The sequence below is a fragment of the Notolepis coatsorum genome (assembly GCF_963971535.1).
Source record: "Notolepis coatsorum genome assembly, chromosome: 10".
NCBI lineage: Eukaryota > Metazoa > Chordata > Actinopteri > Aulopiformes > Paralepididae > Notolepis > Notolepis coatsorum.
Window position 1 is genome coordinate 111,501,864 of NC_140174.1, and position 18,608 is coordinate 111,520,471.

Sequence of the window (18,608 nt, forward strand, 5' to 3'; positions counted from 1 at the left end):
ACTGCCACACGACAGCCGGTTGTGTGATAGTAAAGGGTTAACCTTCTGTCGTGTAGCAGTGAAAGGGTTAAAAGTACTGCCAATGTAGCCTTCAGGTGATCTCCGTTGATATAGTCAGACATACTTGCTTTGTTTACGTCTCGGCTACTGGCGCATACCTGCTACCTGTGACGTAAGCAGTACGCGCGACCAGAGCCGTGACAACCCTTTCGTCATCGTTTTAACAGATTTATACGGTTTTGACAGTTTAGACGAGAGCGCAAAGCTTTTGCGTTTCTAGGAATTCCACCCTGGAAGGTAGTCTCACTTTTTTGCGGTTTCACCCCGTAAAAACGCCGTTTCCGTATAAACGAAAGGCACATCCGAAAAAATATTTTTGCGGATTCACCTGCTAGCGTTTCCGTCTAAACGGGGCCGGGAGCATGGTAGAGTGGGTGGCTCGTTAGCTAAATCAGACTCACCTGGGCAGTGAGAGCTGCATATGTATTTATGTGTCCCTCTCTCTGTCTTCTTCTCCATCTCCATGAACAGGTTATCCAACAACACCCTTTGTGAACTATACTATTCCTACTTACACCGCACCACACTACACTTTTCACTCATCCACACATTGCATTCATCACTGATTCTTATTATACATACATATTCATTGTGCATTATTGTTTGTTATATAGGATTAAATAAAGGATATTGTTGAATTGCTTTCACATGTGGACTCCCTATTTGTCACAACAAAGACAAAACAGAAGAAGAGTCAAAGGTTGTGTAACGGAGGTTAAGTTATCCCTGCGGACTGAACCAGGATCAGATGGTAATCAGGATGCCTAATTGTGCAGAGGACACAGGGGTATATCGGGTAACCAGACCCTGGATCTCTGGTTAGGAGTGAAGGCTGTACCTTGCGTCATGCTGATGTCATGGCTGGCTCCTTTATTTACTCTGCGATAGTGAGGAGAGGACACAGATACCAGCAGGCAGCTACTCACCAGCTTATCGCTGCCTGAACCCAGAGACCACCCTTTCTCCAAAACACTACGTTTACCTACAGGAATATATATAGAGAGATTGAAAGAGAGAGATATTAAATATATATCAACTATATAGTACAGTAGTTTTTTTTGGTGATTAGGAATATATACTGTATATATATTATATATATATATAGAGAGAGAGCCTAATATATATATAAATAAGTACATAAATGATATAAAGTGTTATTAGCAATATATCTTTGTGTAGTATATTTGTCATTGTGCACTGGTTTTTCATGTCTGATGTTTAGAATAGACAATAGTTTATTAAGGTCAATGTAATTAACTTAAGTGAATGAAAACTGCAGAATTTGAGACTATTTGTTTTTCTTTATCCAGCAGCAGAGTTACATGGTGTAGCTGAGGCCAGTCTGCTGGTGCAGGGAAGGCGGGCTTAGAGTAGATTAATTAACAATGACAGGTTTGATCACGACCAATAGAAAATCAATATCAGAATCAGAATCAGAAAGGTCTTTATTGCCAAGTTTTACACATACAAGGAATTTGATTTGGTCATTTGGTGCAACATTAACGGACAGACAATAACGGTAGAATGAAATAAAATGGAATATAAACTAAATTAAAATAGAAGCACAATAGAATAGAATAGCATTATAAAATAAAATAGGCCAGGACTGTACAATTGTGCATGATGTGGTGGAGTATATACACTAATTAGGATAAAAAAATAAACACAGTGGGATGGAATATTTAGCAGGGCTGTGCAATTGAGCAGTCATGTGCAAAAAGTATGAACAGTGAAGTATGCAATATTAATTTTTTTCTTTACAAATTATAAGCAGGTAGTATACGTAGCTCTCGAGTCTGTCTGTACAGTATCTAATCTATTTACATTTCATTTATGTGCTTGTTTTACTTTAGACTCTGTTTCTCATGAATGTTCAGTTTCAGTTTAGTTTTTAACAACTTTTCACTAAAGCTATTTCATGAGTGTGTTGATAATACCAGTGTTTTTTTTTAATACTAGTGTTTACCGACATTTATTTATTCAGATAATTAATCTGAGGCCATGTATTCCTTCCCACTATAAGTCACTAAACGAGTTTATTTTGTTTGTTAAATTAATGGTTAGTTGTCGGACCAGATCTTATCATTTTACTTCAGTCAGTAGCCCTTTTATTTCGGTTCAGTGCAAAGGTTCCTCCCGTGCCTATAAATGTAATCAGAGTTTTGATTAAATAGTCTTTGTCTGGAATGACCATTTGGAAGCATTGCTGTGTATGTAATCCAGCCACTGTAAACAGCATGTGGGGGGGGGGGGGGGGCATGGGAGAGTGAGGCAGAGGGGCGGGGCTGGTGGGGGGGGGGGGCATGGGAGAGTGATGAGGCAGAGGGGCGGGGCTGGGGGGACTGGCATGGGAGAGTGATACAGAGGGGCGGGCGGGGCTGGACACTTGGAGACTATGGAGAGTTGTGGCGCTGGAAGACAGACGCACACGTTTCAACGAACCGAGCGCACCGTTGGCTGAGATTAAGCTCCAAAACTCTGGCTTTTTGACGCCTCAAAGTCAACCCTCTCACCCCGGGGACCTGGCGGTGGACAAACCGAACATCACTCTGTCACTTCAGCGAGATCGATCCACGGAGTCCACTCGAATGACAGCTCTGAGAAAGTTTGTTTTGTTACCCTGCACTCTCTCTCTCTCTCTTGGGGAGAATGACTTATTTTACGCATTTATTACAACAGCGACGATGGTGCACCTGTTGATAATACCGAGAAGAAATATCGGTAAATAATACCTTTCAAATATGAACTGATTTTTTTAATTTTTTTATATTCGTTTAAATATTTTTTTTTTAAGAGGAAGCTATACAATGAGTAATAACAACAACACCGCGATGACGGGGGGGAGGACCATGGTTCCGACCATACCTTCCATCATGTTCATCTTCGGCGTGGTGGGGAACGTCATCGCCATCGTGGTGCTGTGTCGCTCCAGGAAGGAGCAGAAGGAGACCACCTTCTACACGCTGGTGTGCGGCCTGGCGCTCACCGACCTGCTGGGCACGCTGCTGGCCAGCCCCGTCACCATCGCGACCTACGTCAAGGTACAACAACAACAATAATAATAATAATAATAATAATAATAATAATAATAATAATAATAATAATAATAATAATAATTAATATAATTATTATATATATATATATATATATATATATATATATATATATATATATATATATATATATATATATATATATATATATATATATATATATATATATATTATTATAACTGTATTGTACCCATTCTGCAATCTGTTAAATAAAGTTTTCATTCATTCATTCAAGGGCTCCTGGCCCGGAGGGGACCCCCTCTGCCAGTACTTCGGCTTCGACATGCTGTTCTTCTCGCTGGCGGGCCTCAGCATCATCTGCGCCATGTCGGTGGAGCGCTACCTGGCCATCAACCACGCGTACTTCTACAACGACTTCGTGGACCAGAGGCTGGCGGCCTGCACGCTGTTGGCCATCTACGTCTCCAACGCGCTCTTCTGCGCGCTGCCCAGCATGGGTTTCGGCAAGGTGAGGCAGCAGCACCCGATGACCTGGTGCTTCCTGGAGTGGAGGAGCAACGTGAGCAGCGAGGCCGCCTTCTCCTACATGTACGCCGGCTTCAGCTCCCTCCTCATCCTCGCCACGGTGATCTGCAACGTGCTGGTGTGCGGCGCGCTGATCCGGATGCACCGGCGCTTCGTGCGCAGGATGTCGCTGGGGGGCGCTGGGGACCTGCGGCGGAGCGGCGTGCTGGAACAAGACCCGCGGTGCGGCAGGGGAGGAGGACGGAGCTCCTTCGGGCACCTGGCCGGCGCCGAGATTCAGATGGTGATTTTGCTCATCGGCACGTCGGCAGTGATCCTCATCTGCTCCATTCCACTCGTTGTAAGTTGTACTTCTCTCACCCCGGCCCGCAAATCAATTATTATTCTTGATTTGATCTTTCTCGGATTGATCTACATATAACAACGATTCATTAATTTATATGTTTTTCTGTTAGTTTAGGTGTATACAGTATATGTCTTTCTGTTTGGGGTCAATAATTCAATAAGAACACACAAACACTCTCACTTCCTCTGGCGCGCGGCGCAAAGACACACACACACACACACACGCACACGCACTCGCACACACACATACACATACACACACACACACACACACACACACACACACACACACACACACACAATAACCTTGTAAACATAAAAACACAAACGTTGAATCATTGATTTAACCAATTCCAACTCGTATACAAACATTATTTCAACCAGTGGCGGCTGATGGCCCGAGCTCCGGAGGAGGAAACATGATAAAGGTCATGCACCCAGCGGATAAGTAAAATAATAGCAAATGAGGGTAAATGAGCAGACATATAAAATCACAGTTTTTCACATTAGGATCTAACATCCCAACAGGTCACTTTGTTTATGGTTTGATTCAGTTTGAGTAGAATAGAAAATACATGAATGATGAAATGAGCACATAAAGTGCAGACATACTATAAAATCAGGTTTTTTTTTACAGTGCAATAAAATAGATTACTGTCAAAGTCTTCTTTCTGTTTGGTATCCACAGTTTAAAACCTGACTATGCACTCTCTCAAAACTGCAGCCTGCGGTCAAATGGTTCATTCTGGTCTTAGAGCATACACTGAAAAAAAAAGTTTGTTGGATTTACTTGATTTTAATGTGTACATTGGTTCCACATGATCAGAATATGTCCAACTGACATACTTTTCCTCGTTCTCCTTACTTACTTATTGATTGTGAACCCAACATATTGCATTCACATTAAGATTACTTAAAATAAACATGTTGATTCAACATATTTGTCGTTACAGTAAACACAATTTAATTGTGTAATGTTAACATACTTTAATGATGTTCAACACTAACTCCAACTTGATTTCTTAATGTAAATCTAACTTGATTTGTTCAAAACACAACTTGATTTCTTAATGTGAATCTAACTTGATTGGTTCAACACAAAACTTGATTTCTTAATGTAAATCTAACTTGATTTGTTCAAAACACAACTTGATTTCTTAATGTGAATCTAACTTGATTGGTTCAACACAAAACTTGATTTCTTAATGTAAATCTAACTTGATTTGTTCAAGTTAACACAACTTGATTTCTTAAAGTGAATCTAACTTGATTTGTTCAAGTTAACACAACTTGATTTCTTAAAGTGAATCTAACTTGATTTGTTCAAGTTCATACAATCTTACATGTTTTGGCATTGACAAAAAAGGCAAAGAGTCAGAGTTATGTACCAAAAATGTTAAAAATTTTATTGAACATGAGGTAAACAACAGCAGTGGCTATAGTCAATATATAATAATAGATAGTCAATGTTTCTAAAACTGTTCGGGACCTTAAATAGGTGGCAGTTGTATGTTTTGTTTTAATTCTCTTTTAATTTAGTTGTTTAAGAACTCCTGGTACGTTAGTGTGATAGAAATGTGTGTGTATGTTGTGTGTATGTGTCTTGGTGTGTTTGAAACTCCGCAATGTAGTTTTGGGAACAAAAACATGACATGTAGAATAATGTTTCAGTGGTTCTCTATAAAGTGTATGCTCACTGTAGATTTTAAAGGCAAATACAAAATACTGTGAACTGTTACCACAAACAAATGAAAATAAGGGAAATATACATCTGGTGTAAGATTAAGTAATGGATGAAGAGAAATACAAAATACAACAGGTAAACCCTGCATCAACAGCATATAAATACTGCTGGCCTGGGAATGTAACAGAAACTATCAAGTAGGTCCAAGCTTTTGCATCACTACAGATTAAGGCATTCTTTAACAGCATCATAACACATTAAATGTATAGCACTAGTATAGCACTAGTACATTTCCATAATGTTTTGAATCGTTAGTGCAGTAGATCTTTTTATTATAATTATAGATCAGAGCTTTAATAATATAACTAATGGAGTTGATTTGTCACTCTGTGCTCAGTGATGCACAGTGATCAGACTATATATGCATCACTGTGCCTCACTGCATCACTGAGCACAGAGTGAAGTTACCATCTTCCTGGACTTTTACTTTTAAAACAACATTGTCAATATTACACTTACAATACACTTAATGTAGATATCTATTTGTTACTGTATTTATATTAGCATGTACATACATTACATAGGAAATGTGAATCCCGGACCGTATTTTATTTTATTCTTTATTCTTAGGCAATTTTTTGTTCTTATTTGTGATTTGTTTTGTCTACCTAAATGTTTACTGTGAGCTATTTGTAGTGCCAAATTTCCCTCGGGATGATTAAAGTATTTCTATTCTATTCTATTTATGTTACAGGGTTAGGTGCTGGGAATGTGGAGATGTAAGGGGTGCACAGAAACTGTATCAAATAGGTTCAAGCTTTTGCATCACTACAGGTTAAGACATGATCATGTATACATTTATTATGTATTATTATTTAATTAATGTTTAAATATCAACATTATCTAGCCATCCTCCTATCAACTCCTCTGACCTCGTCTGGTCTTTCCATAGAGATTGGACAGTAGAGAGAGAAAGAGAGGGAGAGAGATATAGAGGGAGAGAGACAAAGAGAGGAAGAGAGAGAAAGAGGGAAAGAGAGGGAGATAGGGAGAGAGGGAGAGAGAGAAAGATAGGGAGAGAGGGAAAGAGTCTCGGGCTCCCTCCATTCCTCACCGTTGGAGCTGGACTATCTTCCCAAACTGCTCCAGGGTCAGTTTAACTGTTTTAACTGGCCCAGGGGACTGCTCCACTGTGAGCTGCTCCAGGGTCAGTGTAACAGCTGATACCACCATAGTCAGGACAGTTGAAACCATCACAGTCAGAACAGCTGAAACCACCACAGTCAGGACAGTTGAAACCACCACAGTCAGGACAGCTGAAACCACCACAGTCAGAACAGCTGAAACCATCACAGTCAGGACAGACAGCTGAAACCATCACAGTCAGAACAGCTGAAACCATCACAGTCAGGACAGACAGCTGAAACCATCACAGTCAGAACAGCTGAAACCATCACAGTCAGGACAGCTGAAACCACCACAGTCAGGACAGCTGAAACCATCACAGTCAGAACAGCTGAAACCATCATAGTCAGGACAGCTGAAACCACCACAGTCAGGACAGCTGAAACCATCAGTCAGGACAGCTGAAACCATCACAGTCAGGACAGCTGAAACCATCAGTCAGGACAGACAGCTGAAACCATCACAGTCAGGACAGCTGAAACCATCACAGTCAGGACAGACAGCTGAAACCATCACAGTCAGGACAGCTGGAACCATCACAGTCAACCATCACAGTCAGGACAGCTGAAACCATCACAGTCAGGACAGCTGAAACCATCACAGTCAGGACAGCTGAAACCATCACAGTCAGGACAGACACCTGAAACCACCACAGTCAGGACAGACATCTGAAACCATCACAGTCAGGACAGACAGCTGAAATCATCACAGTCAGGACAGCTGAAATCATCACAGTCAGGACAGCTGAAACCATCACAGCCAGGACAGCTGAAACCACCACAGTCAGGACAGACAGCTGAAACCATCACAGTCAGGACAGCTGAAACCATCACAGCCAGGACAGCTGAAACCACCACAGTCAGGACAGACAGCTGAAACCATCACAGCCAGGACAGCTGAAACCACCACAGTCAGGACAGACAGCTGAAACCATCACAGCCAGGACAGCTGAAACCACCACAGTCAGGACAGACAGCTGAAACCATCACAGTCAGGACAGCTGAAACCATCACAGTCAGGACAGCTGAAACCACCACAGTCAGGACAGACAGCTGAAACCATCACAGTCAGGACAGCTGAAACCACCACAGTCAGGACAGCTGAAACCATCACAGTCAGGACAGACACCAGAAACCACCACAGTCAGGACAGACATCTGAAACCATCACAGTCAGGACAGCTGAAATCATCACAGTCAGGACAGCTGAAACCATCACAGTCAGGACAGCTGAAACCATCACAGCCAGGACAGCTGAAACCACCACAGTCAGGACAGCTGAAACCATCACAGTCAGGACAGCTGAAACCATCACAGTCAGGAGCTGAAACCACCACAGTCAGGAGCTGAAACCATCACAGTCAGGAGAGCTGAAACCATCAGTCAGGACAGCTGAAACCATCACAGTCAGGAGAGCTGAAACCATCACAGTCAGGACAGCTGAAACCATCAGTCAGGACAGCTGAAACCATCACAGTCAGGACAGCTGAAACCATCACAGTCAGGACAGCTGAAACCATCACAGTCAGGAGAGCTGAAACCATCACAGTCAGGACAGCTGAAACCACCACAGTCAGGACAGCTGACTGGATAAAAGCGTTCAGCTAAATATGTGACCCATCACTAACTTCAGACAACATAGAACATTCTTAATCTACATTTTAATGCAGATTATACATTATACTCACTAACTATATAATATAAAAATATATATGTATTTCAAACTCAAAGTACTTTTTTAAAGTCTTATCAACTGTGGGGAGTGGTGGGGTGGCACCCTAGCGCCCTCTACTGACCAGACTCTGCACTCCACTTTGTTTTCTCTTTTTCTCTCTCTTGCACACACACACACACACATAGATATATGCACACACACAACTCAGATTCATTTTTATTGTTTATTTATGTATTTTATTATATTACCCTGCCCATACCTGTACCTCCTCCCCCCATCCCCCATGCTGCTATGACGCCAGAATGAAAAGGGGATCAATTAAGGAATCTCTTCTCTTGTCTTGTCTTCTCTTCTCTCATCTCAACCAGTCCATTTCCTCACCTCTTCCTCTCCAGGTGCAGGTCTACCTTACCTTACCTTACCTTACCTTACCTTCTCTTCTCTTCTCTTCTCTTCTCTTCTCTTCTCTTCTCTTCTCTTCTCTTCTCTTCTCTTCTCTTCTCTTCTCTTCTCTTCTCTTCTCTTCTCTCACCTCTCCCTCTCCAGGTGCAGGTCTATCTTATATTCTCTTCTCTCACCTCTCCCTCCAGGTCTTCTCTTCTCTCCCTCTCCTTCCCCACCGTATGTATATTTCTCTCCCACCCGTATGTATATTTTCTCTCCCACCCACCCACCCCCTCCTAATGTACAGTCTCCTTCCCACCGTATGTATATATTCTCTCCCCACCGTATGTATATTTCTCTCCCACCCACCCACCCCCTCCTAATGTACAGTCCCCTCCGCATCATATGTATATACTCTGTCAGGATCTATGGGTAACAGTACTGTATATTTGCATATCGTATATGTCACAAATGTAACAGTACTAAATACCTGTATGTCATGTATGTCCCTATGCCATAAATGTCATGTATGTTGTGTATGTCAAGTCAAGTCAAGTCAAGAGATGTATTTGTCACGGCATACAAGTATACAATGAAATGCGGGTGGTCTTGCCCGCAACGATGTGCAAATAACATATAATAGAATCAACATTGTGCAATAAACAAGTAACATGTTAGGGCATATCGGTATGTCATAAATGTCACTATGAATTGAAAATGGGGGACCCTGATGTAAACAAAACAAACGTCTTTCTCTGGTCTGCATCCCGTTAACAATTGTGTGTATTGAGCCGTACTGTATTGTACCCATTCTGCAATCTGTTAAATAAAGTTTTCATTCATTCATTCATTCCAGGTCTTGTCTTCTCTCCCTCTCCCTCTCCTGTCTTGTCTTGTCTTGTCTTGTCTTGTCTTGTCTTCTGTAGCGGCACCTGCCTGTGTCCGCTTCCTGGTAGACGGGGAGTGATTCCATACGCACTCCATCCAAAGAATAGTCTCCACACATTGAGTTCCGTTATCAGATACCGACGTGGTGATCCGATTTATTTAGAAAATGTAGGTTACATGGGAGAGGTGATCAAAGTGATCCTAAAGCGTCCTATAACCGTGGTTCTAATTGATCAAAGTGTTTCCTAAGATAAAGCTATTCTAAAGCGTTCCCGAAGCGGTCAGAAAATTATATGCTTTCCCCGTCGGCGACCAACCCACAGCTGATCCCTATCACCCATTTTAATGATCTCCGTCGCGCCGTGGGCCGACCCACCTGACAGGTGCAGGTGATCCGCCCACAGTACAACAGAGTCCACTGGTGGTTACACAGATAATCATAACATTCCCATAAATCATATCCTTCTATTGGAAATAATAATAACAATAATAATAATAATAATAATAATAATAATAATAATAATAATAATAATAATAATAATAATAATAATAATAATCTATAACAAAAAACACTCATTCGGCCTTTACACCGGCCCCTAATTGTGCCTACACAATTACAAAACATGGTCGGGCGAGTGTTTATTACAGCTGGCAATCCTCCTTTGACTCCAGTAGTAGGCAAAGCTTTGTGATTGGCCTCTGTAGTACATTGTTCTTGGTCTTCACCCTGACACTTCGTACCAGGCCCTTGTTATCCGGAAAGGTTTCCAGGATCCGTCCAAGCGGCCAGGAATTCCTGGGCGCTGTGTCGTCCACTATGACCACCAAGTCACCAGGGGCGAAGTTCTCTTTGGCTATTTATGTTATCAGCTGTGCCGTGGCAGATTCACCTGTCACGTGAATCACCACAATACAACTGAGAACATTCCACGTCACAAAATAAAAAATCTTCAAGTTGATCCACAATCCACTTCACTCCAGAGTTTGCCATGGTGGTGCATTGGAATGACGATGTGAATCAAACACCACTCATGTTCTTTCCACTTTCTTTCTTTCTTTTGTGATACACCCTGTGATGGGGTATGTACCAGACACAGCCATCTTTCCTTGGTTCTTGAAGAGGTACCTTCTCTGTGGTCTTAGATATTCCATCCTCTTTCCTCTTCGATCTTACAGTCTTCTCTCTGCTCTTAGATCTTCCTGTTTTCTTTTGCAGGCTCATGGCTCGTTGTGTTGCCACCTGTCTGTACTCTGCATGGTACCCTTCATCCTTCCTCTTCTTTTGCAGGTGCATGGCTCGTGTCGCCACCTGTCTGTTGTTGGGGGTCATCACATCTCCTTTTCGAAAGGAGAGTGGCAAGTTATACTGACCATCTTTTAAGTTTATCGAACTGTTGGTGATGGCTTTGGGTCTTCTTGTCACATCCACCGCGTTGACGTTCAGTGGACCATAGACCGCCCATCCCAAGAGTGACCTTACAGCATATGGTCCGTCATCCTGGCTGTTCACTATCTGCCGAGGCTCCATGGCTCTCGGAGTATTGACTCCAATCAGAAGCTCCACATCTGAGTCAATGTAAGTGATGTGAACATCCTTCAGGTAGGGCCATTTTTTCAGTTCCTCTTGAGTAAGGATGTTTTCTTTTGACACTGGGATTGCTGGTTGAGTGTATAGCGTAGGCAGTGCAATAAATGTGTCATCATTGATGTTGCCTACCTCCAGGCCTGAGATCTCATATGCTGGGACATGTTTCTCTTGTGCCATTGTCTTAAGGAGAATTGATGTTTGCCGGCCCTTAGCGTTCAGCTTCCTCATGAGGCTCTCTGTGCAAAAGGATGCCGAGCTGCCATGGTCCAAGAAGGCATATGTCGTTACATACCCACTTCCGTCAGCCTGTTTCACCTTCACTGGCACGATGGGTAAAGCACAGACCTTACCGGCCCCATTATCTTCACCAAGCCTCACCAGAGCACTACCCACAGTCTTCTTGGTCAGGGGTGGTGTCCTCTCCTGTTGAGGTGATTTCCATTCCATTGACCCGACTGTTCCTTTTTGCTCGTCCGGTCCTTCTTGGTCGTTTGTTTCTATATGTAGCAGAGTCAGGTGTTCTTTCTGGCAATGCTGACACCTCATCCGCTGGCTACAGTGCCTACTGAGATGTCCCTTAGTGAGACAACCGAAACAAAGTCCTTTCACCTTTAAGAACTCTATTTTGTTCAGATGTTTCTGAGCTCTTATCCTCCTGCAGGCTTCAAGTGAGTGATCGCCTGCACAGTACAAGCAAGGAGTTCTAAAAGCCACAGAGCCATCTGCCTTGCATCCTACATTACCGACGGTTGACGGTATGTTTGCGACTGGTGTCACTGTCGTGACGAAGCTGCTTCTCTCTTTAACCGGTGCAGCCGCTGTTCCTGCTCTTGTTTGCCATACAGAGGCTGCAGTCTTGAGGTACCTTGGGGCAGCTCCGTCAGGACTGTAATACAGAGGCTGCAGTCTTGAGGTACCTTGGGGCAGCTCCGTCAGGACTGTAATCCTGAATATTGCCCCACAATGGGTCGGAGGCGATTTTGGCTTGTTTCTCCAGGTAAGCCACAAGATCCTTGAATTTGGCTATTTGCCCAGTGCACTCCTGGATGTCGTAGGCCGTGGACCCCCACCTTTCTCTGATCCTAAAGGGTATCTTGGATAAGATCAGTCGTAGGTTCGATGGATTGTCCAGCTCATCCATATAGTGAAGCTCCTGCATTGCATTGCTGCATCCTCTCAGGTAGAGGGCGTAGGCGCGCAAAGCTTGACTATCCTCCGGTTTGATGCTGGACCAGTCCAAGGCCTTCTTTATATAAGCATTTGTTATTCTTATTTCATCACCGAAATTCTCTTTAAGTAGTCTTTTGGCTTCCGCATATCCATCCTGTGGATGCATGTGTAGGCAGCTCCTCACAAGATCTTTAGGTTGCCCTGTGGTGTATTGTTCCAAAAAGTAGAGTCTATCTTGCTCGCTGGTGGTTCTATTTTCTATGCCGTACTCGAAGGCTCGCATGAATGACCTAAAGTTCATAGGATCGCCGTCAAACATGGGAATCTCCCTGGTTGGGAGTAGCGCCAGATTCTGCTGTGTGACAAGTATATCTGTAATGTCATTCTGTCTTGCCATGCCATTTGATAGAACCTGGTCTGTTTGGGTTTGACCCTGTTGTCCTGCTGTAGCTCCAGATGGTTGTAGCTGAAGCTGCACAGGGTTCTGATGCTGATATGGTGCATGTGGTTGTTGCCAAGGTTGTGGCTGAGGTAGCACATATGGTGGTGGTCGATACTGTACAGGTGGTAGTGGCTGTATATATAGCTGTTTGGGTCTCACTGCTTGTGGAGGCCTCTGTTGTTGTTGCTGTTGCTGCTGTTGTTGTTGTTGTCGTTGCTGTTGTTGCTGTTGTTGCTGTTGCTGTTGTTGCTGTTGTTGCTGTTGTTGTTGCTGTTGTTGCTGTTGTTGTTGTTGCTGTTGTTGTTGCTGTGGTTGTTGCTGTTGTTGTTGCTGTTGTTGCTGCTGTTGTTGTTGTTGTTGTTGTTGTTGTTGTTGTTGTTGCTGTTGCTGCTGCTGTTTTTGTTGCTGTTGCTGCTGTGGTTGTTGTTGTGGTGTGTGCGCCCATGCATACTGGTCCAAGAGCTGTCTTTGCACAGGGGTCTTTGGAACAGCATTTATGGATGCATATTCTACCGGTGATTGCAATATCGGTAGTCCTTCTGAGGTGTCTAGAGCATGTGCTTGGTCAACATAATCATTCATACCATCCCTAGGTTGCATCTTGTACACATATCCGTCCTCTTGAGAGGGTGGCTGGTTAATTTGAGATGGATACCTCATGGTTCTAGATGAGTTGGTTTGTGATGATGTCTCATAATCATCCAGTATCTTGAGTTTGGCCGCTGATACAGCCATGTCTGTGTCAAAGTCAAGTTTATCCTTCTCAGCCTTTAATTTAGCCCTGGCTTTAGCCTCCTGCAGACTTAATTCAGCTTGTACTTTAGCCTTTTTTAGATTTAATTCAGCCTCTAATTCAGCTTCCTTTAGGCTCATGGCTTGTCTGGCTGAAAGTGCAGCGGCTTTTGCCTGAATGGTGGCCCTCTCGTTTTCAGCCCTTCGACGGGCGGCAGATAACCTGGATGCATGGCTTCCACCTGATGATTTTGATGATTTGGATGATTTTGATGGGGCCCTGGAAATGCTATCCTCTGGGCCTATTGTAGCCTGAAGGTCCTTTTCCAGCTTATCTTGAGTCTCTACTGGAGACTCTTGGATCACAGACTCAGTTGGACTTTGGGCTGGAGTTTGCCTTTCCTTATTCCCATCCATCAACCATTTTTCCATATCGTTAACCCATGTATTAAATTCATCTATTTTTGGTTTATACCGTTGTGTTTCATCATCATCATCATCCTGTAAATACAGCTGTACAGACTCATTTGCGATCTTAAAAGCACTGAGTGTCTTATTGAACAATGCCATGTCCGTTCTTACTCCTTGTTCATCCTTTGATATCATCATCACATTAATCTCATTTTTCTTGCGGGTGCATGCTGCAAGCCTGGCTTTACGTGATGCCATTAATTGTTTCAGCTCAATTTCCGCGCCCGTCAAATCCATGTTATCCGTTTCAATAGCTGACATCTTGTTTATATTTATCCACCAATTCTTAAGACAGCTTTATAATTATTTTATATTCCACAGCGCCGTGTGCGCGCGCCACGTACGTAGTAGTCTCTATTCCATTCATAAATTCTACTTACGCACGTTCCATTTGCTGTCCTCGGGAGGGAGGGTCCTCCACTCGCTGTGATGCTTTCGTTGATCAATCCTTCCTGCTGATCACAGCGATCTCCAAACACAACCAGTCTCCTGGCTCCTCTCTCAACAATGCTGTCAGTCCTCTTGCAAGTCCTCTTCGTCAGTTGTCACTTATTGACGCGCGCCTCTGCCTTGGGTCGCTATCAATAATCTGCGCGAGTCCTCTTTCACTTTATTGAAGCTCGCCTGGCTTCAATAAAATCAATTTTCTGACTTAATGTAGCGGCACCTGCCTGTGTCCGCTTCCTGGTAGACGGGGAGTGATTCCATACGCGCTCCATCCAAAGAATAGTCTCCACACATTGAGTTCCGTTATCAGATACCGACGTGGTGATCCGATTTATTTAGAAAATGTAGGTTACATGGGAGAGGTGATCAAAGTGATCCTAAAGCGACCTATAACCGTGGTTCTAATTGATCAAAGTGTTTCCTAAGATAAAGCTATTCTAAAGCGTTCCCGAAGCGGTCAGAAAATTATATGCTTTCCCCGTCGGCTACCAACCCACAGCTGATCCCTATCACCCATTTTAATGATCTCCGTCGCGCCGTGGGCCGACCCACCTGACAGGTGCAGAGTGATCCGCCCACAGTACAACAGAGTCCACTGGTGGTTACACAGATAATCATAACATTCCCATAAATCATATCCTTCTATTGGAAATAATAATAACAATAATAATAATAATAATAATAATAATAATAATAATAATAATAATAATAATAATAATAATAATAATAATAATAATAATAATAATACTAATACTAATAATAATAATAATAATAACAATAACAATAACAATAACAATAACAATAATAATAATAATAATAATAATAATAATAATAATAATAATAATAATAATAATAATAATAATAATAATAATCTATAACAAAAAACACTCATTCAGCCTTTACACCTTCTCTCACCTCTCCCTCACTTCTCCCTCTCCAGGTGCAGGTCTATCTTATCTTCTCTTCTCTTCTCTTCTCTCACCTCTCCCTCTCACCTCTCCCTCTCCAGGTGCAGGTCTATCTTCTCTTCTCTTCTCTCACCTCTCCCTCTCACCTCTCCCTCTCCAGGTGCAGGTCTATCTTCTCTTCTCTTCTCTCACCTCTCCCTCTCACTTCTCCCTCTCCAGGTGCAGTTCTATCTTATCTTCTCTTCTCTTCTCTCACCTCTCCCTCTCACTTCTCCCTCTCCAGGTGCAGGTCTATCTTCTCTTCTCTTCTCTCACCTCTCCCTCTCACTTCTCCCTCTCCAGGTGCAGGTCTATCTTATCTTCTCTTCTCTCACCTCTCCCTCTCACTTCTCCCTCTCCAGGTGCAGGTCTATCTTCTCTTCTCTTCTCTCACCTCTCCCTCTCACTTCTCCCTCTCCAGGTGCAGGTCTATCTTCTCTTCTCTTCTCTCACCTCTCCCTCTCACTTCTCCCTCTCCAGGTGCAGGTCTATCTTCTCTTCTCTTCTCTCACCTCTCCCTCTCACTTCTCCCTCTCCAGGTGCAGGTCTATCTTCTCTTCTCTTCTCTCACCTCTCCCTCTCACTTCTCCCTCTCCAGGTGCAGGTCTATCTTATCTTCTCTTCTCTTCTCTCACCTCTCCCTCTCACTTCTCCCTCTCCAGGTGCAGGTCTATCTTATCTTCTCTTCTCTTCTCTCACCTCTCCCTCTCACTTCTCCCTCTCCAGGTGCAGGTCTATCTTATCTTCTCTTCTCTCACCTCTCCCTCTCACTTCTCCCTCTCCAGGTGCAGGTCTATCTTATCTTCTCTTCTCTTCTCTCACCTCTCCCTCTCACCTCTCCCTCTCCAGGTGCAGGTCTATCTTATCTTCTCTCACCTCTCCCTCTCACCTCTCCCTCTCCAGGTGCAGGTCTATCTTATCTTCTCTCACTCTCACCTCTCCCTCTCACTTCTCCCTCTCCAGGTGCAGGTCTATCTTATCTTCTCTTCTCTTCTCTCACCTCTCCCTCTCACCTCTCCCTCTCCAGGTGCAGGTCTATCTTATCTTCTCTTCTCTCACCTCTCCCTCTCACCTCTCCCTCTCCAGGTGCAGGTCTATCTTATCTTCTCTTCTCTTCTCTCACCTCTCCCTCTCACTTCTCCCTCTCCAGGTGCAGGTCTATCTTATCTTCTCTTCTCTTCTCTCACCTCTCCCTCTCACCTCTCCCTCTCCAGGTGCAGGTCTATCTTATCTTCTCTTCTCTCACCTCTCCCTCTCACCTCTCCCTCTCCAGGTGCAGGTCTTCCTGAACCAGCTGTACAAAACCCCCGTGGAGCTCCGTCTGGACCGGAACCCGGACCTCCGGGCGATCCGCTTCGCCTCCTTCAACCCCATCCTGGACCCGTGGATCTACATCCTGCTGCGCAAGGCGGCGCTCCTGAAGCTCATCCAGAAGGTCAAGTGCCTGTTCCGCAAGATCTGCGCGCCGCGGCGGCGGCGGGGGGCCAACTTCCGCTTCATCGACGCGCACCAGCTGTCCTCCGTCGTCTCGTCCCGGGACGTGCGTTTGTCCCGCGCCTTCGGCGACGTGGACGCCATCTCCCGCGCCTTCCTCTACCTGCCCGTGGGGAGCGAGGTGTACCAGGGGAGCTGGCACTGCCATTATCAGCAGCAGCAGCGCCGTGTGGAGGGACCGTACGCCCCGGCGCCCAGGAAGTCCCTGAGCTCAGGTGGCAGCAGCAGCAATGCCGGGGACGGGACCAGGGTAGGGACGTACATGGCGGGGGACCTCTCAGTGGCCGGGGCTGACCTCTCAGTAGCCGGGGCTGACCTCTCAGTCGGCGCTGACCTCTCAGCCGGGACTGACCTCTCAGTCGGCGCTGACCTCTCAGTAGCCGGGGCTGACCTCTCAGTGGCCGGGGCTGACCTCTCAGCCAGGGCTGACCTCTCAGTAGCCGGGGCTGACCTCTCAGTAGCCGGGGCTGACCTCTCAGTCGGGGCTGACCTCTCAGCCGGGGCTGACCTCTCAGCCGGGGCTGACCTCTCAGTAGTCGGGGTTGACCTGGCCCTGCGGTGTGGCCTGAATGACCCGACGCTGCAGGTGTCACTGAGCTCCGGAGTCGTGGAGGAGAAATGTATCTGACGTTCAGACACACGGAACATCTTCACTCAGTCTGAAGGCCTCTCCAGAGGCTCAATCTGAACAGGAGGAGGAGGTAAAAGAGCCCTTGCCGTCTCAAAGAGTGGGGCTCGCTGCCCCCGCCAGGGTCTCTCCCGAGGACTGCTTTAGACGCAGCGTGCACCACGTGGCGGCTGTTCTCTCTCAGACCACTCGGAGAGAGTGTGGTAAGACGCGGACACACCGCTATGAAACAGTCACTGATGAAGCTGAGCGATGCACGGACACAGAGATGTGTTTTTCTAACGCGCCTCACGTGAGAATTACACCCCTAACCCTAACAGTGTTAGTGCCTTGCTCTATCCGCTGAGCTACACAGGGAATAGAACCCCCAACCCTAACAGTGTTAGTGCCCTGCTCTACCAGTCGAGCTACACAGGGAATTGAACCCCTAACCCCACACCACTGAACCGCAGAGGAAACTAAGACGTGCGTGGAGCATGTGTTCCTCTCTTCAGCACCACACACTAATACCTCAGTGGTCCGTCTGTTTCTTCAACTACAATCGTCTGTCATTTTGCCCAAAACAGACGTCGCTCCGCTTCCTCTCATGACTCACGAGCTGTCAGTGACGTCACGGTGTCGCCTCTAATCGCCAGACCTTCTTTCGATCACGGTGGAAACGTTGACGCGGTCCCCTGCTGCTGGCAGTAACCTCAGATTGTGGTCGGCAGCACGGTGAGAGAGAGAGAGAGGGAGCGGTGAATTGGATCCTCGTCCTGAGTAAGCGATTGGCCCCCGGGAGCTGCCATTGTAACGCCACGTAAAGCACCAATTAGTTTCAGCTCACGCTCTTGAGTACTGTGAGCCGTGTTTAATGACGCTTGCGTGTTTCCTTTCCACGACTTACGCACGGGATCACGTCTCGGATCACACAAGCTCTGTTTTCCAGCTC

At 45.0% G+C, this 18,608-nt stretch overlaps 1 protein-coding gene across 1 annotated transcript; it reads left to right on the forward strand.

Annotated features, from left to right (window-relative positions):
* Positions 1-2,867: 2,867 nt before the first annotated feature.
* On the forward strand, positions 2,868-17,677 carry ptger4a (prostaglandin E receptor 4 (subtype EP4) a; the record flags this gene model as incomplete). The annotated part of the gene is made up of 3 exons (XM_084323152.1): positions 2,868-3,101; positions 3,349-3,939; positions 16,829-17,677. 3 exons carry the CDS (start codon positions 2,868-2,870, stop codon positions 17,675-17,677), a joined length of 1,674 nt encoding a protein of 557 aa, XP_084179278.1.
* Between the last annotated feature and the right edge of the window lie 931 nt (positions 17,678-18,608).